At 46.3% G+C, this 27,358-nt stretch overlaps 1 protein-coding gene and 1 long non-coding RNA gene across 5 annotated transcripts in view; one reads left to right on the top strand and one right to left on the bottom strand.

The window, feature by feature from the left end:
• Nucleotides 1–286: 286 nt before the first annotated feature.
• Nucleotides 287–3,299, bottom strand: LOC136554413 (uncharacterized). Its single transcript, XR_010783324.1, has 2 exons — nucleotides 2,710–3,299; nucleotides 287–1,470 (listed from the first exon to the last, which is right to left on the bottom strand). It is a non-coding gene; the product is annotated as an uncharacterized lncRNA (long non-coding RNA).
• A 996-nt stretch (nucleotides 3,300–4,295) lies between these two features.
• MEIS1 (Meis homeobox 1) overlaps nucleotides 4,296–27,358 on the top strand; it is a 107,390-nt gene continuing 84,327 nt past the window's right edge. For 2 of the 4 annotated variants that reach the window (XM_066546338.1, XM_066546335.1), the window contains exons 1-6: nucleotides 4,296–4,851; nucleotides 6,466–6,692; nucleotides 8,224–8,365; nucleotides 8,886–8,936; nucleotides 9,747–9,797; nucleotides 11,247–11,393. In XM_066546338.1, coding sequence (XP_066402435.1) covers nucleotides 4,840–4,851; nucleotides 6,466–6,692; nucleotides 8,224–8,365; nucleotides 8,886–8,936; nucleotides 9,747–9,797; nucleotides 11,247–11,393 — 630 coding nt within the window. In that variant the 5' untranslated portion in view covers nucleotides 4,296–4,839. Of the gene's footprint in view, nucleotides 4,852–6,292; nucleotides 6,364–6,465; nucleotides 6,693–8,223; nucleotides 8,366–8,885; nucleotides 8,937–9,746; nucleotides 9,798–11,246; nucleotides 11,394–27,358 lie in introns of those variants that run through there. The other 2 variants (XM_066546336.1, XM_066546337.1) reach the window with 2 other exon arrangements.

The following is a 27,358-nucleotide window of genomic DNA, read 5'->3' as shown; positions in this document are numbered from 1 at the left end:
TCATTGCTCCACGGTCTGCAGTCAGTAAAATCCTAAACACTTAAGAGTGGAGTTTTTATGCAATTTTACAGATGTAGCCTAAGGAAAAAATAAGTGTCTCTACGTCTTTTCTGTCTCGGGTCGCTATTTTTCTACTGAGGAGCTGGGCGTCTCCGACCCCTTCAAATTGCCGAAAACTGGACTTTTCTCTCGCAGAAAATTTGGAAGCGTTTCTGGCTGTAGTTTTCCCGTCTCCCAGTAGACGGCACAACAGCTCAATCCTTGGGATGCAGAGCAGCCCAGCGGCTTTTCTTTTTTTTTTTTTTTTTTTCTTTTTTTTTTTTAATTAAACAGCCACAGTTTTATTCAGCAATTTCTTTTACTGTTATTATTGTTTAATTCAACGAGAAGTATAGGAATATCGACAGGAAAGAAAGAGGGTTTGGCATAGGCAGGGAGTTCAGGAGTGCCGGGAGGCGAATGGGCTAAAGGCAGGGATCGTCGCGAACCCCGGCGCGGAGCAGCGTTTCCAAATTAACCCAAATCAACTTGTAGAACCCAAATCGCGCAAGAAAAAACCCTTCCACAACCCCAACACGATCGTGTTACCAGCTCAGGGGTTAGTCGACGGATTTTAGGCTGAAATGTTCTATTTGTAATGTGAAATAGGAAGTACAAGGCTCAGGTCGGCTCTGCGCTGCCTTGCCCGGGCTACCCCGAGGTGCCACCGCGGGGAAAACCTGGCAGCCGTCGCAACTTTTGTCTCTGAAAGACTCCTTTTGTGTGCGGGTGCCTTCACTCCCGCCGCCGGCACTGCTGTCACCGTTGAAGTCTCGAAAATTCCGGCCAGTAATTAATTTCCCAGTTAATTTTATTTAAGGAAAAAAAAAAAAAAGATAGCGCTGTTGGAAACTTTTAAGACAACCGTAAATTTTATTAGGAAATATTTTATGAAGCCCTCCATTTAATTAATCAAACCTCTCCATAACTTCTGCAAGCGTCAGGCCCGGCCGTGGGGGAGCGGGCAGCTCCCGTTCCCCGGCCCCCGCGGACTCCTGGGGCGCCGCGGCACCCAGGGCCCGAGCTGTGCCGGCGGTGGGCGCAGGGCAGCCCCGGCTGACCTCGGGCTCACTCTCCGCACGGACCCGCCGCTCTTTTGTTTTCTGCATCGGGAGCAAGTAAACAAACCCCCCAAATCCTGGCGCTGCCCTTCATCTGCGCGCTTAAACCCTTCGTTCTTAAACTCCTTTTATCATCACCCGCACCCCACCCCCAGCCCGATGTGACCTTTAATAGGCTCTAAACAAGTGCGGGTTTCCCCCCCACCCCCCCGTCCCTCCTTCAGCCGTTCCATCAGACTCTGACTTTTCGGGTATCTCCGCACGTATAGTCCCCCCCTTCCTTATCTGAAGCATTCCTGGATTATCTCCCGGCTGCCTTTCCAATGCTTTCTTCTGCGGTTTCTTGTTTGTTTCGCTCTTCTGGTTGTTCCTATTTCAGTTTTCAAATTTCAGTATTAATGGTGAAAGAGCACACTTAGATGCTAATTCTCCCCCGGTTCACCGCCCCCCCCCCCCCCCTCCAAATCCCTGCTAGGAAGGAGGCAGGGAAGCCAGCTAGAAACCATTTGATTGTTCCTAGGTATGACTAATTCTTTCCTTAAGCTGGGAAATTCAGCCTGATTAAAAGCCTCATTTATTATCCGATAAGCAAATGGACCCAGATTCCACCTTGTGGAGGAGGCTTCCTTGCTCCCCAGACTCCTTTTTTGCCTCAGCTCGGCAGATCCCTTCGCCAAAGGCCCAGCCGCGGTCTGAGGGGGCCGCTCCGCAGCGCGTAGGAGCGCGCAGCGCTCCGCGCTCCGCAGCGAGGCCGCTGCGCGGCCCGCCGCACCCACCAGACCCCCTCTCTCTTTCCTTACTGTTTTCTCCCTACCCGTATTTCCCCCCACCTCTCACCCTTTCCACCAGGCGATGGACAAGCTTAAATAGATTCCTGCAAACCAGCAAGTTTTTGGAGGAAAGAAAAAACAAAAACAAAAAACAAACCAACAAAAAGCCCAAACAGTAGCTTTCCTAAAAAGGCGGCTAGGTGAGATGCTGCGAGGGTCCCGCTGCAGCGCAGCGCATCCGCCGCGGCAGGAGTTTACCGGGATAGCGCGGAGTTGGCCGGTTACTTTTTCCCGTTTAATAGATGATTAATTGCTGTCCGGATTAACCCTCTTCTTTTTTTTTTTTTTTTTTTTTTTTCTTTCCTTCAGTTTTCTTTCTTTTTTCTGGCCGGCCTCTCTCACAGGCGGAGAGGCGAGCTGAGTAGTTCGTCACAGCGAGCCCTAAGTGTAATAACTGTTTGCTAATTGTAAAATCCTTATCCAGGATGAGGTTTGGGCAAACAATTTGTAGGGCTGTAATTACATTGTAAAAGTGTTTCGGTCTGAGTTGCGCTGAATTAAGCTCATAAAGGCCTAGTGGAGACGCTGAAAAAGGGTCTTTTGGGGTTTTTTTGTTTTGTTTTTTTTTTTTTTTTTTTCATGGGTGGGGGGAGGAAAAGAGGATGGGAAGAGGAGGAAACACGTCCCTGGGAGCTGGGTCACAGCCACCCCTGCAAGGGACCGCTGCGATGGGGAATCGTTACCGAGCGCCTTTCCCCGGGGAAATAGCCAGAGAAATGAACCCCACGCGCGTGGCTTGGCTGGGTGGGTGCGGGTCAGTGCATGAAAACGGATCTTACCTGAGAGGTCTGGATTTCTCTCGCCGGGATAAAAAGCCGGTCCTAGCGGAAAAGGGGCGGGAGGGGGGGATCGAAACGCGTTTCCCCGAAGTTTGAGACGTGGCGGTGGGGGCCGAGCCGCTCCCCACCGCCCCCGGGGGTCCGGCAGCAGCGGGGCAGCGTCCCGTCTGCCCCAGGGGATTTACCAGAGGAACTCCCCCGTCACTTCCCCGTTCCCCCCAGCAGCTCAGTCAGGACCGCTGTACCGGGGGCTCTGCGTCTCCCGCCCCGCTGCCCGGGCGGAAGATGCGATAGTGTCGGGGCAGCTGTCCCCGCAAGCGCCCGCTCGGGGCTCGGCGCAGCCCGGCCCGCCGGTAGGGGAGGAAGGGGCACGGCGAGTTCTCCGCTCCCAGGCCGGCGGGGACTGGCGGGGCTGCGGGGAGGGATGGCTGTGCTTTTGAACGCAAGGGAGCGGACCCCCGGCTCGGCGGATGGAGGCACCGGCGGGGGGCATCGCGCCGCGCAGGACAGCGCGCCGGCGGAGCTCGGCGGAAGGGATGGGGATAGGGATGGGAATAAGGATGGGGACGGCCGGGAACAGGGACAGGGACGGGGGGCGCTCCCCCCCTCCCCCCCCCGCGCGCCGGTCCGAGCCCCGCTTCCCGCCCGGACCAATGGGGGCGCGGCGCGGGGCGGCGCGGCGCTGATTGGTCGGCGGCGGCGCGGCGGCGGCGGCCGGGGGCCGGGTGAGCTCACTCGGCCGGCGGCCGCGGGGGGAGCCGCCGGGGAGGGGGGGGCGCCCGGTGGGGCGGGCGACGAAGCGAGGGGCGGGCGGCGGCGCGACCCCGGGGCGCTGCGCGGGCGCTGCGCGGGGCGGCGGCGCCGCCAGACAAAGGCGACGGGAGCGCCCCCGCAGCCGCCTGGGGCGGGCGGACGCGGCGTCCGCGCGCGCGCGGGGGGGCGCGGAGGGCAGGGCCGGGAGAGGGCGGTGTGTCCAAGCCGCGGCGCTGCGCGGGCGCGGGGCGGGCGGCGCGCCCCCCTGCGCCGGTGGCGGAGTTACTGCCGCCCAGCGCATTGTGTAAGACGCGACCTGTTATGGCCACCACTACTTCCGGGTTCCCGCAGTCTGCTCCAGCCCGGCGCTGCGCTGCGCTCGGGCGGAGCGGCGGCGGCGGCGGCGGACGGACGGACGGCAGCGCTCGGACCGCGGCGGCGGCGGCGGCAGCGCCTCCCCCCGCCTCCCCCCCCCGCCATCCCGCCCCGCTGCCCTTCCTCCCGCGCCCGCCCCGCACGGCACCCGCGCCCGGCCCGCCTCCGCCAGCCTCGCCCGGCGGCCGCGCAGGGGCAGAGCGAGCCGGCGCCGGCGAGGAATTAGGAGCGATCCGAGGAGGAGCGAAAAAAAAAAGCCCCCCATCATCATCATCATCATCATCATCATAATAACCATAATAAAAGGAGAGACGGCGCGTTAGAGAGCCTTTTTAATTTTTAATTTTTCCCCCTCCTTCTCCTCCTCCCTCGATTTAAATTTTTTTTACTTTTTTCTAAATTTTTTTCTTCTTTTTTTTTTCATTTTTCTTTTTTTTTTTTTTTTTGGGTGAGCGCACTCGAAAATTAACATTCGCGGTGTCCTGCGCGGTGGGAGCACACGCAGCGGATCATCATCAGTCATTCACCACCTTGACAACCTCGCCTGTGATTGACAGCCGGAGTGGCAAAAAGCCATGAGACTTGGTAGTTGGGTTTGAGGGGCACTTTAAAAAAAAAAAAAAAAAGAGGAAAAAAAAACTGATTTGGGGAAAGGATATTTGCTTTCGCCCCGCTGCTGTCTTGGAAACGAGAGGGGGAGAGTAAGAGAGAGAGACAGGGAGAGAGGGAAGAAAGAAAGAAAAAAGAAGGAAGGAAGGAGGGAGAGTTGGTTTTTTTTCTTCTTATTTTTTTTCTCCTTTTTTTAATGCTGAGTTACCGTATCGCTTTGCTGAGATCCAGCAAGCTGAAGATTTTACTCGATTGCTTCCATTGCTGGAGACGCTAAGGGATTTTTGCCTTTTTTTGGGGGTGAGGGGGGGGGAACTTCGTGTTTCTTTCTTTTCACACTGGCCTTAAAGAGGATATATTAGAAGTTGAAGTAGGAAGGGAGCAAGCAGGCCGATGGCGCAAAGGGTACGTATGATTAAAAAAAAATGGATTTCAAATGTGAAATAATATTGAAATGTGGCTGAAAGAGACGCTGCGAAAAAAGTTTCTTTTCTTTTTTCTTTTTTTTTTTTTTTTCTCCTTTTTGGAGTAGGGGCACAAAGCAGTGTCCTGCAGTGGTAGGATTTATCAGTTGTACTTGTAGGCTTAAAACCTATGTATATTGCTATTTTCTTGGTTCTTTTACTCCCCATCCCGGAGCTCTCAGGGAAGAGGCAAGCTTTCTATACATTAATGACATGCAGGCATGTAAGTGAATATGTCCGAGCCTCTCTATTTGTTGGTTTTGTAGCTCTAGTCCTACCAATGTCTTTTTAAAAATCACCAGTGCTTGAAATATTTGAATGTGTGCATGTCTCTGAGCGTTTTGCTGTGTTAGTGATGATATACCGCTTCATTTTCAGAAGATAAGTTCTGGCTGTGAGTAAGCACAACTTTTTTTTTCTTCTTTTACCTGATTTTTTACTCACCCTTCTTTCTTTTATTTTTTTTTTTTAATATATTCTGTCCCAAAAGGTGCAGTGCAGAGGGCAAACTCCCCCCACTCTTTTAGAAAGAAAGTGACTTTAATTTGAATTGGAGGTTACAAGCATTCACTGCCATGTGTATTGTTGTTTCTATTTTGGGTGCGATTCCCCCCCTTTTTTTTTTTTTTCTTTTCTTCTAACTACCTCCTAAATTGGAGTTTTGAGAAAAAAAATAAATCATCTGTAGTCGGGTGAACAGGGATTTGGGGAAGGAGAAAAGCCCTGGAAAGACGTTTTCTTGCCTAATTTGCCTGCCGCCGTCCGAGAGCTGGTTGGGAAAGAAAGTTCCTCTGCTGACAACTTGCCTTTTACTCTTTCTGTCCAAGCAAGTGTCAGGGATCTTTAAAAGTGTTTATTCACACCTTCGCTTTTAATAGATGAAAAGTGGCCGTTTCCCCCGCTGCCTGGGAACCGCAGTAGCTTTCGGTCCTTAATCTTTAACAAAGAAAACCCTTAAAAAAAAAAAAAAAAGCATTCCCAAAATCCCGAGAGCCCGGGCGAACGTTTCCAGCTTTTCGGCTTTAAAAGTCGTGTTCGCGTGGAATTGCTGGAAATCCGCAAATCGCTCCTTCTCGTTTTTGGTTTGGTTTGGTTTTGTTTACTGCTGCTGAAGTTTTTGCATCCTCGCCGGGTGAGGTACCTGACTTCTTATCAGCGGGAAAAAGTTTAGCGGAGAGAAATTTGGATTCCGAGAACTGCTTGCCTTCACGGGGTGGGTGGGGGGGCGGAGGCCGGGGAACTTTGGGGATGGGGATTAGGGTGGGATTTTTTTCACTATTATTATTATTATTATTATTATTATTATTATTATTATTATTTATTAATGTTGTTGTTGTTGTTGTTATTTCTCCTCCGCCCCAGACTCGGAGGGCTTCGAGCCGGAGCAGCCCAGCCCCTCTGCTCCCGACCCGGGGCGGCTTTCTCTCCCCAGGGCCGGCGCGGCGGAGCCCGGGTGCGCTCGGGGGTATCGCGGCTCATCCCCGGGGGGGGACAGGGCAGCGGAGCTGCTGCCCCCGCCTCCCCCTGACGCCTCTCTGCTCTCTCTGCCCCGCAGTACGACGAGCTGCCCCACTACGGCGGCATGGAGGGGGTGGGCATCCCCACCACCATGTACGGGGACCCCCACGGCGCCCGCCCCATGCAGCCCGTGCACCACCTGAACCACGGGCCGCCGCTGCACTCGCACCAGTACCCGCACGCCGCCCACGCCAACGCCATGCCCCCCGCCATGGGCGCCTCCGTCAACGACGCCCTCAAGAGAGATAAAGATGCCATCTACGGGTAGGTGCCGCGCAGGGCTCCGCGCAAGCTGCGCGGGATGGAGCGGGGCGCAGCGCGGGGAGAGCAAGGGCGGGATGGGGAGCGCTGCGCGGAAAAGGGCCGCGTTCTTAGTTTTGTTACTGCTTTGGGAGGCGGGGGGAGAGGCTTGGGGTCCCCCCGGCACGGGGAGCCGCGTGGGCTCGGGGAAAAAGGGGCTTGCTGGAGGGGCGGCAGGCATCACCGCGGGAGGAGGAGGAGGCGGAAAATAATATTCCCAGGGCACAACCTGTGCCCGGTGGTAAATCTGTGCATGGAGTTTTGGAGCGGGGAGTTTGGAGAGCTTTGCCCAACTTTCCACTTTATTCATCTTTCCTTGTGCTGAGAGAACTCAAGATCTGCTTCTCTCAAGACTTTTTACTTTAAAATTTTCTTTTAATTTTCTTTTTTAAAAATCTTTTATCCGACAGCATTGAATGTTTCTCAGTGTGGCAACTTGTAAAGCAGTTTCTCTAGGCCGTTGCGATGGGAGCTTGAGGGGTTGGGCACAGATGCTTTTAAAATGTATCTGCCTAGCTGGAGTTTGAAGCGGAGTTCAAGAGCCTTTAAAAATCACTCTCAGGATAGTGAGGAGAAGGGGGAGGAAAATAAAATTCATGGAGTTCGGTTTCTGTATCGGTTTATCAGAAATCTGAAGGGTTGGTTAAAAGTCGGTGGTGTATGGTACCCAGAAGGAGGAAAAAAAAAAGTATGAAGCCCTGAGAGAAAAAAAAATGAACTCCCTGTTATAAATATACATATATATACGTGTGTGTGCGCGCCCACGCTTATTTATTTATTTAAATTATTAAACGGGCAAGGGAACCAGATGCCCACGCTGCCTTTCTCTCGGGGAGGCTTTCCAGGCTGGGATTGCCCAGGAGCACCTGGTTTCCCCCGCGGGTCGGCGGCTGTGGAGCCGCGGGGGGCCGGGCAGGCCGTAGGGAGCCAGCCCGGCTTGGCCAGTGGGTCGGAGGTCTGTTGGGTGGGTTTAAGGGCTTTTTCTTCTATCTTTTTTTTTTTTTTTTTTTTTTTTGGATGGGAATTCTTTCTTTTTATGCTTTTACGTTGGTTTGGGTTTGTTTTTTCGTCTTTCACTTCCAGCAAGTCCTCCAGCAGAAAGCGGGAATTAAAAGCATGAGAGGCAGAAGTGTATGCCCAGGGATTTTAATTTTTTCTATTTTTCTTTTCCTAAAGACAAGGAAAGTTAATTCAAAATGGCTGCTGGAACCGGCTTAGGTTTTATTCTTGGCTTGTCCTAAGGTTGTATTAACAATATCTGCGGCCAGACAGTGCCGAAAGGCCGGGGAGATGCCGGGCTGCCGGCCGGCTGGCTGTGGGAAGGGGCCGGGACGCTGCGGGAGGTGGCGGGGGGTGCCGGAGCCCCCTCTGTGGGTGCCCCCTTCCCCATGCACACTGCTGTGGTACTAACTATTGTTGTGTTTGGGGTTTTTTTTTTGTTTCGTTATGATATTTTCCCCCCCTCTGTGTGTGTGACTATTGTATTTTCTTTCAGACACCCCCTGTTCCCTCTTTTAGCACTGATTTTTGAGAAATGTGAATTAGCTACATGCACACCCAGGGAGCCCGGGGTAGCGGGAGGCGATGTTTGCTCCTCTGAGTCTTTCAATGAAGACATAGCAGTGTTCGCCAAACAGGTCAGCAAAACCGGGTTGAAAACAGTAAAAGAAAAAAAAAAAAAGAGGGAAAAAAAATCGTATCGAGAAAAACAAGTCTCTGTTGAGATAAAGATGCGCGTTTCCCCCTCCCCCCTCTCTTACTGAACGAGGCATAAAAACCAAAACAGAAAAATCCCCAAAACCCCAACCAAAACAAAACACGAGGAAAAAAAAAATATCAGGAAATCTCGGCATTTACTACCCCCCTTAAAAAATGGATAAAGTGGAGCGGTCTGTGCCCGGCCGGGAGTTTTGCTGCGCGACTCCCGGGACCTGGGACAGGCTCTGCTGGGGAAGCTCCATAGGTATTTTTCAGTGTATTTGATTCACTTGCTCAAGTGTTTGGCTGATGTACTAAATCCAGCAGTCAGAGCTTTGCACGGAAGGTTACATAATGGACCCGACAGTGTAATGAAGCAAGAAATAATGTCTGCTTTTTCTGCTTCCATATTTCAAATAATTTTTATTATTATTTTTCCCCCCCCTTTCTTACATTTAGATCCGAGCAGAGAAACCCCTCTTTTCCTCTAATCCTGAACTGGATAACTTGGTAAGAGTTAACACTTCTTCCTCTCCCCACCCCCACCCTCCCTTCCCTTCCCATTTATTTATTAGTTTTTTAAACTTCTGTGTCATCTGGAGAGGTGGTTTGGTGGTGCTAAATTGAAAATTTGTCATGTGGATTTAAAAATATTATAATTGTTGCAATGATTACTTTTATATTTACAAGTAAACATGGTGTGGTAATTGCTTGGAAGTAAAAAATCCCATAAGGATATACATAAAGGAAAACCCCATCCAAAGAGGAGCTGGCAGGCTTGATGGTGAGCTTGCCTGCCCAAGAGGAGTGGTGGATTTATCTCCACTCTAACCAGCCCCTCCACGCACCTTTTAAGCAGCTCGATGGGAAACAGAGAGGATTACAATGGCTGGAGATGCACCAGTGGCAAATTCACTGAAAATGAGGTCGTTTCTCTCTTTCTTTCCTTCCCCCATTAAGGATAAATATTTTGCCTCCACTGTAGGAGTCCTGCACCCGCTTTCACAAAGTGAGGAGCCAATGGTGGTGTTTAGAGGATTGTTTTTTTTTTTTTTTTTTAAGAAATGTTTATGATCCGTATAATTCAGTTGCTTCATTGCAATTGGGATTTTTTTTTTTTTTGTTAACTCTAGGTCGCTTCTTGTTAAACAGCGCACAAAGCCACCGCTATTAAATTTTAGTGTTATTGCCATAAATCAAAACAACTTTTTATTTACTACTAGAGAAAAGTCAAGCTACAAAGTGTGGCCGAGGTGGCTATGGGAAATATCCCCAAATCCAGGAATGAGATTAATGCTCATGTTGTTTGTGTCTTTGCAGATGATTCAAGCCATACAAGTATTAAGGTTTCATCTGTTGGAATTAGAGAAGGTAATTTTTGTCTCTCTTTCCCCCCTCTCTTTCTGTCTACCTTCCCCCCCCTCCTTTCTTCCTCCTCTGTTTCAGTACTGCTGAAGTTCAGGCTTCTGGTAAATTTGCATAAATGTCTTTCTTTCTGGTAATTAGTGTCAAGACCAATCTTGGCGTCCATTTCTCTTCGCAGTTTAATTACAATTTCAGCCTCTAAAACCGAGCTCTTGAACGCCCAGGCCTTGTGTTCATTGTAATACTTTGCTGGCTTTGTATAAATAGTTGCAGTTCTGTGGTGCCGCAGATGAGACTCAAAATGGTTAGTTCAGTCAAGCCCCTGAAATTGTGATTAAAAGAATTGATATTGTTTTTTTCTTGGTGATGGTGAAGAAGAGAGTTCGGTTGCAGTTAGTTGGAAGGGGGGAATCTTTTTTATTTTTTTTTAAGAGCCATCTGCAGGTCAGGCTCGGGGCGCGGATTGTCCTGTAACATTTTGCAGAGACAAAGCAGAGTTGATAGTTCTGTCTGTCTCTTGTTCCTGGGAATATTGTACACCTCTGAGCAGAAGAAAGAGATTGCAGCCTGAACGTAGGATTTTTTTGTTGGCTGTTTTAGAAATCTTAGGAGGGAGAATGCTAATTTCTAAGCAGGCGGTGTCATCCGAGCTCACATTAAATTGGAAGTGCGCTCTGGGTTTCCTGAGGATTTTTTACGTCTCATTGATAGCTGGCCTAGAAGAGAATTCCCTTTCTCCTAAAAATAAACATTTTGAGAGGTTTTTAAATAGTTGAAAAGTTTCTCGTGAGCCTCAGTCACTTTATCTAACCAAAACTGTCAGGTTGTTCTCGCTCTACCAAAATGTGTTAAAATCTGCCCATTAATAAAGGCAGCTCAGGTACAAGTCTACCAGAGCAACTGGGGATTTCAGGGCATGGATGCCTATAATGTATTTCAGTGCAGTGCACGTGGATTTTTTTTTTTAATCCTTTTTTCTGTCCTCATACCCCTTTGGAAAGGGTTTATGATGAAATAACTGGATGAAATTAAATAGTTTACCTTAAATGTCACCCATGCAGGTCACCTCTCTAATGGCCACAGCTCCGGGAGCAGATGAATTTAACACGGGTGTTGAATATGTTGTAGCCTGTGAATCATCTTGTCACTGTCAATTTTCTGGGATATCTCTATTTTGTGAGAAAAGAAAGTTATTCCTAATTCTGGATGCGTCTAGAGGTCTCAGGGGGATAATTGCAGTGTGTTTCCCCTATTTAGGACTTTTGATGTCACAGGGGCGAAGGGGGGAGACTGGTTGCACTTGTCAATTTTACTTATCTATTCCTGATTATATTTTCTTCCTTTTTTTCCCCCCTCTCTTCTTTATTTTTCTTTTTTCTTCTTTCTTTTTCTTTTGTCTTCTTTCTTTTTCTTTTTTCCTCTTTTTTTTTTTTTTTAACCTCTGTCATAATGTAGGTACACGAATTATGTGACAATTTCTGCCACCGGTATATTAGCTGTTTGAAAGGAAAAATGCCTATCGATTTGGTCATAGACGATAGAGAGGGCGGATCAAAATCGGACAGCGAAGACATAACAAGATCAGCAAATCTAACGGATCAGGTATGATCTCGCCAATGTCGCACAACGCTAAAATTTGTATGCAGATCGCTTGCTGGGTCACTACGCCTCCTTTTATTATTTGCATATGATTAAGTCCCTTTTAGATAAATTTCCATCGAAATGAAAATTTTTGAATAATGTGGCTATTATTGCTTCATTAAGGCTTGCTCCCAGATTCGACCTGGCGAGATGAGCTTGTAAAAGCATCGCCTGCAAACTCGACCTGTTTCTTGTCGCTTTTAATTTCTGTCTTTATTTTATTTACCCTTTCCAATAATAGAAGTGGTATCTGTGAATCACTGGCTTCTTGGTAGCTTAGGGAAGGAAGGACTGGAGTTGTTGACCAAAATAATAATAAAATCCGAGATAGGTGGTCCAGAGAAGACAGAGAGGGTTTGAAATCTAGCAAATACTGGCTATTTTCTTCCCGTCTCTACGGTTCATTAGTCCGTCTTGTCAGTTTTCCTTGGCCGAACGCTTTTAGACTTGAGTGAACATTGCTTTGTGCACGCCTGCCTGCTGCAAACGCGCCCATTTTATTTTACTTAATAGGAAAAAAAAGGAGAAAATAAAATGGGATTCAGGTTTTAAATTCTTTACCTTGATCTTTTAAATTTTCAAGCCCTCTCTTTAAAGAATAAATATAGTCAAAGCCAAGCCAGCAAAGCCTCGTGTGGCTGTGACGGTAGGCCAGGTTTTGTTTGGGATGGTTCAGACCTTTAATGTCGGCTGCAGCGGGGTGGGAAATGCGGGTGAGCTGAGTGGGGAGAGTTGGCTGTCCCCTCTCCCATCCCTCCTTCCACTGGGTGCAGACTGGGATCCTTGCCTTTTCATGAGAGTGCTTGGGGCTAATGCAGAAGGTGTCTAGATCTAAATTAAGCTCCTGGATGATGGTAGTGACTGAGATTTGGCTTTTACTCGAGCTGGGTGAAACGGTGGTGTTTTCGCGGTCCATTTGTTTGCTCTGAACCGAGGGGTAGCAGCGCTTTGCCTGTGAGAGAGGGGACCTCAAGCACACGCACAAAAAAGAAATCCCTGATGAAACCCCCCAAGTTATTTCTTCTTTTTGATCAGCTGCTTAAATATAGTGTCAGGAGTGATCTGCTCCTGACTCTGGAGGTTTCCTTTTGTTCAAGCAAGGCGCAGCCAAGCAGACAGGAGTTTCCTCAGCTGCTTTGCTGTTATCACTGGCACTGTCAGCTGGGAGTTATTTTATAGATCACTCACATAAAGGTGTGTTGCATTGCAGTGTGGGCAGTATGTGAAACATTTTTTCCTCTCTGCCGAAGGCTGTTGGTTTGTGACAGGGGAGGCAGGCTTGAAGGAAGGCATGAACTTTTAGAAAGGGGTTTATGTGCATATAGGTAGGTTGTTTTGAAGGGATTTTTTTTCCCCCACCCAGTTTTGCTGTACAGGGGAAAAGCTTGGCAGAGTGGGTGGAGGGTGGTGTGGCAGGGAAGTGCCCAGGGCTGGTGAGGATGCTCCAGGGAACCGCCGGCCCCACGCAGCATATAAGAGCGAGGGGAACCCTTCAGCCAGGGTCTAGCTGAGGGAAGCTCAGCTCGCTGATGTTGAATAAAATTGTAATCCAACAAGTCTAACTAGAAAATGGGTTTCTAAAAGCTCTGGAGTGCTGGGTACATAAAGCTATTTGAGCAAATTACAAGAATTGCTCAGGGGCACGAATGAAATCAACACTTTAATTGCCTCCAAAATGAAGATTTATACCCCATTTTCCCAACGAATCATTATTTTATTAAAGTGAAAGCTAAAGAAATGGACCTGCAGTTTTGGGGTTGTTGGGGGTCGCTGTGTTTCTCCACCACCCCGCGCCCCCCTTTTTGTTGCCCGGAGCGCGGACACTGCGCCGTCCCCTCTCCCGCTGCGCGGGCCGGCCGCGCTGGGCCGCGGGGCTCGACCCCAGCACGCCCGGCTTGTGCGAGAGCTGCCCCGGCCTCGCCCCGGGGCGCTCCGGCTCCACTCCGGGCAGCGGGGCGCGCAGCCCCGCACCCACCCGTCCGCACCCGCGGAGCTGCGCCGGGAGCGGGGCTTTGCTTTCCATGTTGAAGGGAAAAGGTGCAAAAGTGCGCTTTTCCGCCCTCCTCTGCCCCGGGCGATGAGGCAGCGGATCAAGCCCAGGGAGATCGGGCGGGCGGCGCGGGGGCTGCGCGGGGGGGTTTACCGGGGGATGCGCAGTCCCCCGCGCCCTCCGGTAAACTCCTGTGCCAAACCCGGCCCCGGCGCGGCCGGCAGTATCGGGGCCCTAATGGTTCAATAATAAGGTGTTGAGTGCTGGTCGCCGGGGCGGCTAATTAGGGTGTGACTGCGCAGGGCGCGTTTATGGCTGCGCGGCCCTGGGATGCGCGGGCGCGCAGGGCCGGGCGGTGGGAGCGAGGGGCTGGCTCCGGGCGTGGGGCCCCCCTCCTGCCCACGCTCTGCTTGGGAGAGTAGTAAAAGAGTAAGTATGTAAAAGCTTTTATTATGGATTTAATTACATTTTCTTATATTGTGGTAGTAAAGGTTACAGTTAACAGGGTCTTTTTTTTCTTTTAATTTATTGGTTTCCCCTTATTTATTCTTTCCCTAAAGGCCCCTCAAAGCCAGTGCCTTTAAGTCCCCCCGGAATAGAAAGCAATGACACTAATGCTAGATTTTGCAAAGTAAAGCCCTATAACACTAACCATTGTTCAGTGATTTAACCAGCTCAGTGGCACTAGGTCACTAAAATAGCATCCTTCTCCCACGGGCTCGACCCCACTGCCTGCCAGGGTGCGACCTGCAGAGTTGGTGTTTACCGTCGCAGCTCCACAAGTACAAGGCAGGAGTCTGGGCTTTTTGCTGGGGAGAGCTGAACTCAAAATCATCCAGACCCCGGGACTTTAAAAAACCTAGCTGAAGAATTGCAGTCATCCTCAAAAGTTTCAAAATAAACCTTTTTTAATCATTAGCTTTTCAAACATTTGCATGTTTAAATTTTCAGTGTTTGTCAGAGCCCAGAAAGATTTAGAACACAGCTGTTGTGTGATGTGTCTGGGAAAACTCCCTCTGATTAAAAAAAAAAAGCCCAAAGACTGCCTATCGTCTGACAAGAGAAATTCAGTTTCGTAGGTAATCCTGAACTGTTATTGTGGGGCTGCTTTTTCGAAGCCACGTTACCTTGGCACTCAGGTGCTCTAGTCCAAACTGTAAAATTCTCGTACAAGAGCGTGTCTACAAAAATGTCTTTAGAAAGTCCTTTAAAGAAAACATGGTACAAAGTACCCACCACATACAAGTAAAATGCATTAGCTGTGTAAGATAGATTTTATAGGGACAAAACAGTATTTTTCTTACTGAAAATAAACTTGTTGAGCCCATCCACTAGAGCATTGCTTGATAAAAATTGCAATTTAATAATGCACAAGCCAATTACAGATGCAGAAACTTTTAAAGGCAAATCGTCGAAGAGCCAAATTCCTATAGGAGCTATGAGGGACATGATCAAAAAATGAACATGAAATAAGACTTCCTGCAAAAAGGTCCATAATTCAACATTATTTGACTCCACTGTCAGGGAAATTGTTGAAGGATAGTAAACCGATACTGGAGTCTCAGTCATTTTTGTTACAGTCTTAAATGTTTGCAACTGTGACGTTTTAGATGGCCCTTCTTGGGCGATAATATATCACATATATACCCACGTATATAATAAAGCAACTCCTCTATTTATGTTGCAATAGATTTTATTTTAATGTGTGCAGTTGCGGAGTTGCTCTAACAAAAATGCAGATAGACAGCAGCTTTTTTTTTTTAATGGAACAATTACCTAAAATTTGTTCTTTACAAAGAAAGAATCATAAACTGGAATCCAATAAAAAACATAGCCGAAAGTGGTAGAGTTGTTCAGGGCATCGAATGGTTACAACTAGACTTAACTTTCCAAATTCTCAAATATATTAGCTATACCTTGTAGCCAATACAACAATAGTGCCTTAGGGAAAAAATTATTGAGAAATACTATTTTACTTTGGGACTTCTTCACAGGTACTTTCAAACCATATATGGTTTTAAAGACAAGAGCTAAAAACATTGCTGCCTTTAGGGTATGTGCTCCCATATTGGAGGAACAGGCATCAAAATAATAGATGTGGTACAGAGGATGCAAGGTAGAATTCATTTCTGCATAATAGAAGAGTTACAGCAAAGTACGACTGAGGATGACCAATAAATTATGTTTAAAAGACTCGAAATCTAATTTTCTTTCTCTGAATTTGTCACTTTGAGACAGTGAATCCTTTTTTTGTTTGTTTTTGAGTAATTTTTATTATTTTTTTGCTGTGATATTTAGGAGTTGTTACCATGTCCCAGTTAGGCAGGCTATTTATGTGAAGATGAGATACGTTAATTTCTGTTCCCGACATGTTTTCATCTGATACACCCTGGCTGAAATTGCATTAGCAAAATAAGATTTTCTTTGCTCTCCATTTCTTAAGTGAGTAAATTTGCCCTCCATTTCTTTAAATGAGTAAATACATTGTTGTGTAGATATAAGATTGAATATATTTTCTTTAGTTTATTATTTCAGTTCATGAATCCTTGGGGTTCTTTTTTATTTTTTAATCATTCAAGAACCCAAAAGGGGCCATCCTTACAGCTGGGTGTCTTCCTGAAGTTGCATGCTCAGGCATAATTTCCATGTAAAGTTTTCCAAACTGAAGTTAGGTCTTGTTGTAAAGGATAGTTTAATTCCTGGATTTTTGGGGGAATTCTTTTCAACATCAGACCTGACAGAGCTGAGTTTAAACCCCAGTTAACCTCAGAACTGATCCTAAACATTTGTGTGTGTATCCCAAGGCATTCCTGTAAGCCAGAGCTTGCCGTGGCTGCGTTAGGGACCATAGATTGTTATTTTGGGGCAACTTGGAGGCTTGAAAGTTATGAAAAAATGAGTTTTACCTTAAGTTTAACATTTATGGCTGAGGATTTGAGTTTTTCTATGGCTGCTGGTCCACAGATAACAATAAAGGTAATGGGCTCTGCATGCGGAAGGGTTACTGCAGCCCCGCGTGGGCAATGTTAGACCTTAAAAAAATCAGATTATATTGCTCTCAATCAAAATGAGTAAGTGTGCATTGTGCTGATAAATACTACTTCAAAAAGCGCTAAAAATCTGGCACAGCTTCTTTAAATTAGGGAATCTTTCTTTTGTTTTGTTTTGCATTTCTGCATTTGGGGTTTTTGGTCATGAGAGCGTGCAGTTACGGTCTATCTTGTGTAATCTAAACAAGTTTAAGAAAATAAAAAGGAGAGTTGTTTCTGGTCAGGAACGTCTTTGAAGGTTTCTGGAATTGTTTCCTGGTGAGGGCTGTGTGAGAGAAGGAGAGACTGGGGTGCGCTGCAGTGTCACCTCACGTCCTTGGTATATCACCTTCTTCTCCACATGCTCTGTTTCTCAGAGCAGGCTTTGACTTATATGGCAAATTGGTAATAATTAGTGGTTATATTTTTATTTTTTCCTGCAGCTGCAGCAATATTTGGAGAGGGAGGTAGCTCTAAAAGAGCACATGTTTTGTGTTTGGCCTTCTTTGAGTGTATTTACAGTGCTAGTTAACAGCTCCGTATCTAACCCACTGCTGATATTCTGTGATGCATCTGAAATACAGCTTCTCCACAGTTGCTTCAGCTCTTCTTTGGCCTGCTTAGTGTGGTTGCCTTTTCACTTTCACTTATTTTTGCCCTTTGAGATGTAACCTGGAGCATAGGCGAGAGCAGAATCCCATCAGGCCAGTGTCCTCAGGATTCCTTTTTTTTAATTTAGATGAGATCCCTGGAAAGCTTCAGTCCCTCAGCAGTGGCGGAGGGGGCTTGGTCTCTGTTAGTGAGAGGGCTGCTGGCACAGGGGAACCACATTGCCCCTGAGAGCTCAGCTCCTTGAGTTGCCTCACTGGTTGCTGCTGTCGTGGGTTAATTTATTTATTTTTGATAAATACATATCCAAGACGTAAAGAACGACGTGGAGATTTCAGGCTCATGTGAGTCATTGTGCGTATGAAAGCAATAGCGCAGGCAGCAAGTGGTTTCTGGGGTTATTATGTTTTGGAAAAGGGAATCTGAGATTTCTTGTAGGTGTCTGGGGAAATGTTGAAAATTTACATGTTGGTGAGATGAATTTAAGAAAAAAAAAAGTGAGTTTGCCCTATAGGCAAAGGCTCTGTTTGCAATTTAAAAAACAAAAAAGATTTAAGGGTTATAATACAGAGACTGCCATTTTCTTATGAACTTGCAGGGCATAGAGAAGTAGGATGGATTTTTGCCCAAATTTGGCCTCTTGTATTGGCAAGAGGATGGACTCTTGAAAATTATGGCCACTTATTTTTTTGCAAATGGCTTTTATTTTGCAAGCATCTTTAAATCCAGGCCATTGAAGAAATGTTTCCTCCCTGCCTGCATCAGAGGTTACCCATAAGTTTTGGGGATCAATAAAGGGATAACTGTGAAAGGCAATGGCCCATAACACATGGGGAGTGGGATGAGTTGATCTAATGTTCCCTGCCTGGCCTCAAAACTCGATGAATCTCTGGGTTTGTCCACACAAGGACACTCAGGAGAGGTAAGACAAATTGATTGGGTGTAAAATTAAAGTGCATTAGTTAAAGTGCATTGGACTATTGTGTGGATGCTCTCATTCAGAAGTAAAGTGGCCTTAGTTCACTTTAGCCTAATCCCCTTTGGAGTAGGCCACTTTTCTTTTGAATGAGAACATCCACATTAACTTTTAGTTAATTCGTCTTTCCCGAACGTCCTGTCGGCCTCGTGCCCGACGCTCTGGAGAGGTTGGGCCGGCCGGGCGCTGGCTCCCCACGAGCTTTAGGTAAGCTTTTCATTAGGCATGTTTCATCTCCACAGCAGCACTTAACCGCTGGCGCCTGTCATTGCCCCAGCCGGGGCTCCGCACCCTCCTCTCCTCCTGCTCCTGCAGCTCGAGAGCGTTGTTGTCGTTAATGCTGCCTGGGAAAGAAACTGGAAAGTTTTGTGGTGGCAGGGATTTGGGGAAGGATCTGGCTGAGGTGGTGGGGACAAGGGCTTGGCCAGGCTGTGAGGCAGGGGGAGGGTGATTTGGGTATTGTGTTTCCCAGGTGAATTTGGCATCAGGCTGACATGCTCCTTACATAGATCATTTCTTCCCTCTCCAGTGGTAAGTCATTTTTTAAAGACAGTGAAGAAATCTAGATTAACTTTTTTCAGCTGATATTTCTAGTAAGAAAGCCAAGATTGAATATTAGCCTGTAGGAGAGCTAGTTTACCTGATGGAAAAAAAAAAAAAAGGTAAGATAGTTTTGGAGCTGTTTTATATTCTTGCTTGAAGTTCACTGAGCCTGAGTTTCTGTTAGAGATATTTTCAGGTGTCTTCTAGAGCTTATAAGTAACCTATTTATTTACTTTTTACTGACTCGGCCATGTGTGCCTACACTGTGGCATGTCACACGCTTGCCATTTCCCCTTTCATTCATAATAAAATTTACAAGGCTTCTTGCATTAGTAAGCAATTTGCTATTGGAGCCTTTCCTAGAAATACAGAATTCTATTTCACCAAAGTATTGTGTTTCCTCTTCAATCAGTACTGAGGTAAGCTGTTTTCTCAAGGACTCTCCAGGCATCTATATGATATTCCCACTTGGGCAGATGATCTCCAAAACTGCATTACCTAGTTCTTCATCCTGAAGGGCCATTGCAGTAAATTAAAATTCTCTTATTAGCATCACCGGACTTTGTATTTGGCCAGTTATTTTTGTTGTTTGCAGCTTGGCTTTCTTTTTCTTCTGTTTTTTTTTTTTTTTTTTTTCTTTTTGGTTATTTTAATATAAAGCAAATATGCACCCAGACCTTCTTTGCTGAAGTAAACTGGCCAACAATAAGGAAGGTAATTCTTTATTTGCTTAAAAGAACTGCCTGTTTTAACTTCAGAAGTACTGACCCAGAGTAAAGCAACAGCTGATGCCATCACAGGCAGTATACTGTATTAAAACAGCTGTACAAAATGCAAAGCTGCAGTATTAATCCTGCCATTCACAATTTATTTAAGTTTTTCAAGCTTCTCTCATATGGGCACGGCATCAATGCCTAATTATGCCTCCATTAGGGTTACTGGGCTCTTAATACAGAAAAATATTGTATTTAAACTTTGGAAAGCTGCATCGATGTAATGTAAGAGTCTTGCAGCTGGCACACATTCAGGGAAGGCAAACTTTACCTTGTAATTTTCTTTTCATTCATTTGGCCTTTAGGTTTTGGTCTAGTTTTGTTGCTGAGGTCAGACCATTGCTGGTGTTTTTAACACTGGCTTTAAATAGCTCCATTTAAGTCTGCGTAGCTCTCAGGAGAAGGGAGGGTAAGAGCAGATTTAAACCCCATGGCTTTGTTGGGGTGCAGGGCTACAAGTATCTGTGCAAATAGAAATGGTAGAACCTATTGTCTCATGGGTGTTTTGGCATGCACTGAACCTGAGCCAGCTCTGTCAGTGCAAGCAGGGTTTGGTCTGTGCACAATAAATTCTTGACCCCTGGTAGGGCTAGTGGTACCTGTTGCATTGGGGTGGAGTGTGCAGGGAAGCCCCTGGCCTCAGCTGGGATATCACCTGCTTGCTGGTGCTCAGCAGCAACCTGAGGCATGTGCTCTCACATGGAGGTCAATGGCTGCTTGCTGATATTTGGTTTTATCTGGTGAGCTAAGTATTAATCATGGCCAACTCCTTGCTAGAAGCCTTGGGAGGACACAAATACTGCAGACTCAGTAAGCGGCACTTTGGTTTTAGGCTTGAGCCAGTATAGGGCACTCTTCTTCTTGGGCTGCAGTCACAGAGGTACTTTGGTTCCTGAGCTCTTACACTCACACCTGCATCATGGAGTTACCTTGCATAGGTAGAGTTGGCCAAATTTTTTGGTGAGGGAAATGTCCCAGTGGCTTGCGATTTATGCCTTTTCTCTTGTGTGCTGTAGTGCAGAGTTAGAGGGGAGTAGTGTCACTGCTGTGTTGTGGTGATGGGTACAGCCATGTCACCAGGAGGTAATTTGAAGTCACAGCTTCGCTCCCCCCTTTGCTCATGTTCACACAGGCATTTTGGGCAGCATTTGACATGGACGGGGGTTCCCTAGCTGAGTGGCACTGCTGGGCAGTGTGACAGGAGGGTGACGGGGAGAGAAGCCTTTCAAACATGTGTGAGTCAGTGGCAGGCAGCTTCCTGTCATTTCCTGATATTTGCACGGATGCTTCGGATGAGATTCTCATGTGCACTGGTGGCAGCTTAGGCACTATGCTTGAGCCGTTCCCTCCTTTACCCCTCTCTGCCTGGAGGATTTTGCAGCTGTGTTACCCCTGGAGGCCCCTGGCCCTCCTCCCTGTTGTGCAACCAGTTTTACTGGCGTGCCTTCCACCTACTGTGGGAGCATCGTTGTGCTTTCCCCATGTCTGTGAGGCCCATGGCAGTGTTTCGTGGCACAGCTATGTAGAAAAAGCAGGGTATATACAGATGTGTCTTGCTACATTAATCTAACTCCTGTGAAGGATCTCTTTTTCATTACTATTTTTTTTAAAGCCAGAGTGATGGGATGCACATGACTAGTATGTGCAGGGAGGATTAATTTTGTTCTTAAACGCACATGTGCACGTCAAGCCGACGTTTGGCCCTCAGTGAAAAGTGTCTGAGAGATCCTTTGGGTGAGAAGTGATATAGCAATGCTGGAGGGGCAGGGGTGGGGAATGCTGTTCTGCTGACAGTGTGAGGCAGGAGGGGAGATGCGAATTCTCTTCTCAGGTCTGTCGCTGAAGTTCTGGAGCAAGACGATTAGGTGCTTGTGAGCTGAGATTTTCTACTTCTGCTTTTCCCTTATCATCAGGTAGGGTTGATATCTTAATTTATATGTCATCTAGTGATAGTAAGGTATGTATAGAAGATATTTAAGGATGAGCTGTGATATGTTATAGTAATTATATCACTCTGTGGATAATTTGAGGAACATGTTGCCAAGAAAGCAAAATGTTTCTGTTTGGTGTCATAGGAAAGCACTATGCTGAATTGGAAGGCTGATGGTAAACTTTGCTTTTGGTGGCTTTATGCTTTGGTTTTAGCCTTTTTTGCTATTTTCCACTAATTAGCATTTTTAAAAAGTATTTAAAGGAAGGTGATAAACTGAAGCTGTGGATGGAATAGGTAGCAGTGCTGCTGGTGGTCTGCAGAAAGAGCAGAGCTGTGGGGTTGACTGGAAACATTTGTGAGGGAGTGGCATGTCCCGAAGTCTGCCTGTCCCAAGGTCTGCCTGGCCCGAGGCATGGATCCATGTGGGGCCATGCCATGAGCCTTATGCTGCTACAGGCACCACTGGGTACTCCCAAAGCTTCCTGGGAGGTGCAGTGGGACCACACAGACCTCTCAGCCTAACGTTTTTGTGTGACTCTGGCAGCTAGCTGTGCTTCCAAGCCGCACCTCAATGAGCGGGTGGAGGCGTCAGGGAGCCACGGCCACCTCAGCCTGGCAAACCACCCCTGGAGCTTACCAGCCTCTGGCTCCCGCAGCCGGGGCTTGGTGTGTTTTGTGGCCACTGGCTCGCTGGCATGTGGCTTTCAGAGCCAGGTTGTGCGGCCGCTTCTGCTGCGCTGTAGATTTGGTTTGTTGTGAAATGGGAGAAAGTGGAGGAGCTGCTCTGTGGATGGGTTTGGCCATGAGTGTTGGAAAATGTGAATCACGGGGATTCCAGTTTTAAGCCTTCTGGAGATAACGGGCAGCACGTACTGGAGTGCGTGACTTGCAAATGGCCTTAAAAAACAAGGCAGTGCCCTCAAGATTAAGCAAACATTTTATAATCAGGAACACATTTTATACCCAACACAGGCTTTGCAGGTATCACATCCATCCAGACAGAAAGGTGTAGCTGGAGCAAAGCTAATTATACTGCAATTTAATTTTGGTGTTGAACAACAATGCAAGGCGAGCGGGCTCTTGAATCCTGCAAACAATGTGCCGTAATCAAAATACGCTGACTCCGAATGGCGTCTGTTGTCAGTTAGCTAAAAAAACCATTTGATATTTGTGACACAAGCTCAGGGCTTTTGCTTGCAATGGAGCTGGAATGCAGCATGGCTGTTGCAGAGCAAGGGCTGTGCTTGTGCCTTCCCTCCCTAAGAAGCCCCACTTGGGTTGATGGGATGTTGGAAATCAGAGCAAAAAATGCAAAAAAATGCAAAAAAATTTGCAGCGGGTGCCCCATTGGGTAATTTTTGTCTACCCAAAAGGTCTCATCCCTAAAAATCTGAAAGGCGAATGCTTAGAGATGTAGCTTTTGCTGTAAGTAAACCTTTGCTGAGTCCAGATATTCAGGGTGAAAAGCACATCTTTCTGCAGCACTGATTCCCGCTGAGGCTGCCTGCTGGGACCCTGGTGGGACAGAAGGGACAGGGTGGGAAAAGCTGAGGTTGAGGTCTCCCTCCTGCCTAAGTCTGTCTGGGTAGGCCAGTTTTGGGACCTCAGCCAGTCATCTGACAGCCTGTGCTGTCTCATTTGTACCTGAGCATCTGGCAGATCCCCTTCTGAATTACTTTTAACGCATAAACACAATAAAGGGAAGAGATGGCAGGCTCTCATTTTCAGGCTAAATGGCGAGACACTTTTCCTGTTTACACCTTTGGAGGAATCACTACATGAAATATTGAACAGGAAACTCTTATTTGTCTCTGAAGACCTTTTTCCTGGTCTAGAAAGATGTGGAAAATTCTCCAGTCCTATTAAATGTAGTAGGAGCCAAGGAGGACTAACACACCTCAAGGACTTGCAGGTTTCTGGATATAGCGGTATTGTTTGGGGCTTATTTTGTGCATGTTTCTGCATGATATGAAAACTTAAAAAAAAAATCTACGTGGAGCAGTGATTTTTGTGTCCTGACTGCAAAGCTGTGTTTCCTTGTGTCAGAAAAGGGCCAGAGATTAATGCTATCTAGTGATATGTGTCTTATCAAAGGTAGGAGACAGGTTTACAATGCAAAGTTGCTCTAAATAGAAAGTACTAGTCAATGTTTGTTGTATGGAAACAAAAACCCTGCATCACCATCAGCTGGTTCAGTTAACCTGGCTGGGCAGGCAGTGTTCACTGTTGAGCTGGGATTAAAAAAAAAAAAAAGAGCAATGTTAAGGTCCACTGTGATTGAGGCTGTTGCTGTTTAGGTGTCTATCAAGGCTACCACGTGCAGCAACCTCCGGTGCAAGAAGCAAACCCTGAAGTCTACATGTCTAAAAGCTGTTTGCTTTTATTATTGCCAGAAGTTTTCTTGGGTGCTTTTAGAGCCCTTTCTCAAAGGAAAGTCCATCTGCCCATGCTGTCCCCCCTGGGAGGACCTTGGAGATGACTTCCCAAGTGCAGAAGGTTTGCTTTCAGCATAGGCAGAAGGTGTTGGAGCTGTGCCTCTGACAGAATGCAGTTCAGGCTAGGGGGGGCTCTGCATAGCTGTGAACACATGCAGCGCTGTGTGCACACTAACATGCAGAAATGGGTTTTTTTAAAGTCTTGCCCCTGCAGAGTTGACAGGGCTTTGGTGCCTTCTGGAAGAGAAGAACTGTGGTTTTTCTCCTTCCTCTTTGTCTTTATGTCCCACCCAGTCTTGATGATCTCCATTTAATTCTCCTTTATTTTTTGTGGTTTATGTTTGCTGTTTCTAATTATTCTTTTTCCTTTGGAAAGCACTATCACCTTGTTTTCCATTCATCCTGTTTAGGACTATCAGGCCCTTTCCTTTCCTCTCCCTGCTGTGGCCTCTTTTCCTCCGTGCTTTCAGGGTAAGGAAAGAGTCAGAAGGCTGTGCTGTGTTAGAGATGCCTCCCTGGGTACACAGTTGGTGTTGTGCACCCCACACCAGGGTAGGGTCAGCACTGAGACAGCAGAGCTAATGGAGAGCGCTGGTGTTTTTGGGTGGATCTTGGTTTGGTGACCTTTGACAGTGTGCAGTATTAGTTGTGCCTCTGGTCCCTTCAGGTAAAATCCTGGCCTTGTGAAATCAGTGGAAAAAGTCCTATTTATTTCCAGTTTTCTATCCTCTCTGGTATTCACGTTGATACCCACTCTCATTCCTTTTATCGATTTGTCTCCCGTGTTGCATGCATAAAGACAGCTTATATCTTATTTTTCCTATGCAGCTGTGAAGAGTTAGAGAAGAGTCTTACCCTCACTTGCAATAAGGGGAAACTAAAGATAGAAAGCTTACGACTTTTCTGGGGCTAGGAAGGGAATCCAGGTCAGGGCTGAGACTTCCATGCAGAGTTTTTTCTGCTTTTTAGTTTGCTAGGCCTTGCCTCCTCTAACGCTGCAAAGGTTTCCATCTGTGCACAAGTCACCCTCACTGTTCTGCTTAGTTGCAGGCGGAGTTATCGCCTGCCTGTCATTTCAACGACCTTATTTCTCTAGAAATTTCCCTTATATCTCTTGGAAGATTGTTTTTCCATCTGAACCCAATCTTTGTGCCTTTGCTGTTGTTCTATTAAAACTAATTCACCTTTGAATCAAAGCTGCGTGAAGCAGATTATGCAAGAGTTGTTGGCATTGAAAAGCATCTATTTTTTAGCATTTTGAAGTTTCTACATGTACAATTTATTCTGACTCCCTTGGTTTTGGTTGTATCGAGTATGGTGTCCCCAGTTGGTTTTGGCAGGCTGGGAGGTGGGATTGCTATCAGCCTTGGTTAGTTCCACTAGGAGATGTTCAGGTGGCAAAGCAATAATTGGGTACTCTCGGAAACTGAAGTTAGTCATGAGTCTGGATTTCATGGTCCCCAAAATCCCAAACTGGTCTAGTGGCAGGTGACGTTGCCCATGGCAAGGGGTTAGAACTAAATGATCTTTAAGGTCCCTTCCAGCCCAAACCATTCCCTAATTCTATGTTTGTATAAACAATAGTGTAGAGTCTAGGAAATATATGGCATTATATTTTCTGTATTATAAAGTGTATTTTTAATCCTCTATATCAATTTGTATTTTTCTTCCCAATTAAGAGAAAAATCCAAAGGTTTCTTATATGCTGGATGGGGAACAAGCTACCTGAGTATTCTTATTAGCCATTCCCTCCAGAAGTGAAGAGGGATAAGACTTGTGCATTGCAAGGATCAGGTCTGTCTATCATGCAGTTGTAGCTCTAGTATTCATTCTATGGATTATACACTTAAGGTATTCAGCAGCAGTATTGAATGTTTTGCCCAAGTGAGCTTGGGGACATCAGTATGGCCAACAACCAGAAGGATAAACTATGTAAAAAGTAAATCCTTGCTAAATAGGTATGTTATGTTTGTAGGAGGAGATGGATGCCATAACTTAATGAATCAGCCCCCACTTTTTGCTTCAAGTTCTTGTCTGTACTGAGCACAACTATTTCCCAACTTGGTGGGTCACTACCCTCAACATTATGCAGCTGAAAATTTTTAAAAGGTAGGATTTAAGAAAATCAGAAGAACACTTCAAACATAGTACATTACTTTTTTCATGATGAATAAGTATTTCATTTAGAAAAACAAAATAAGATAAAACTTCAGAACAAGAACAATAAGCCCAAATTATGCTGACAAATTGCTGGCAGCAGCTCTGTTCCTTCAGGGCAAGGGAATTATACCTGCAGCCAATTCTCTGGTAGCCTGGAGGAGTGAAGGTTTGTCCAACAGGTAAAGGAATTAGCTGTTCCCTATCTCCAGTTGTTACACAAACACAAATGAGCCCACAAGAGGGCTGTGCTCACAAAACTTTTGAGAAAATATATATCAAAAGATGCTGAGTACAATTTTTATCACCTGTAATAGAAAGCTATTTATTTTATTCATGTACTTATGGCCAAACCTTTGGTTCCTTGGCCCGAAGCTTTTCTTTCCCTTTCGTATGCTTGGTGCTGAAAAAAAATCAGTTTTATTCTTTAATATAAGCAGAAGGCAATGGTTTCTCCCATTTTATATTAGTGTTAACTTATGTTAGCTAATAATGTTAACTAATTGGATTGGAATAGTAAGTGTATGCAATGATATTTATATACTATGCAAAATATCCAATTTAACCATTAGCCAAATAATTTTTCTGTAGCTCTGTTGTTTATAAAGGCTTGATGTTCACCACGGTACAAGTCAATAACTGCTTTGGAGACCTCAATCAAATGTGCTCCTCCTTTTAATGGGGCAGTTGCACTGGGAACTGCTGGGGCTTGAGCTTTTCAGCCCAGCATATCCCCCGAGTGGATGAAGCACTTCATAATGGTCACAGAAGGCAAGTGGTGCTTCTGGAATTGTTTAAATACACAAATTTTTGGTATTTCCTTTCCTTCTTTTTCTTTCTTTCTTTTTTTCCCCCCTGCTTATACCAGAGTATTTCACAACCTTTAGAACCAAAACAAAGGTCAGGAAATGTACTTCAAATGCCATTGCTTAAGATAAAACATGTTGTAGAAGGTCTTTTGCCCTTAAAGTGGTGCAGCATTAGGGCACCTGAATCCTCTATTATTTTAAATCAGTCATGCGGCCATGACTCGAATCAGTCACTAGCCAGACCATGGTTTTGGCACTAGAAGCTATTGACCAACAAGAAAGGCAGTGGTGCAAAACCAGTTTAAATCATGGGAACTTACAGCCCAGCCTCAAAATCCTGAAATTACTTTGCTTGTGTATTCCTGATTTTCTTGTGTGTTCTTGAGTCTGCAAAGATTTGGGCAGAAAGTTTCAGTTGGATCTTAGGACAGGGGTGAGCTTGGAAGAGGAAGATAAAAGCTGCTAAGGCCATTATCCTTATTTATACAGTATTGTCACAACCACACGGCTGGGCCCCTCCTCTGGAATGAGCCAGCCTGTGCCATGGAGTGATTAATTTATATTAATTTACATTTCTCTGAAGTCTCACTTTGGGAGAACTCAGCTTGTTTTACAGTCACTAATTTATATGACCAACAATATCTGTGCTTTACATGAGTGAATAAGTGAAGT

Source organism: Molothrus aeneus, chromosome 3, assembly GCF_037042795.1.
Source record: "Molothrus aeneus isolate 106 chromosome 3, BPBGC_Maene_1.0, whole genome shotgun sequence".
Lineage (NCBI taxonomy): Eukaryota > Metazoa > Chordata > Aves > Passeriformes > Icteridae > Molothrus > Molothrus aeneus.
This window is presented reverse-complemented; position numbering and strand designations above follow the sequence as displayed.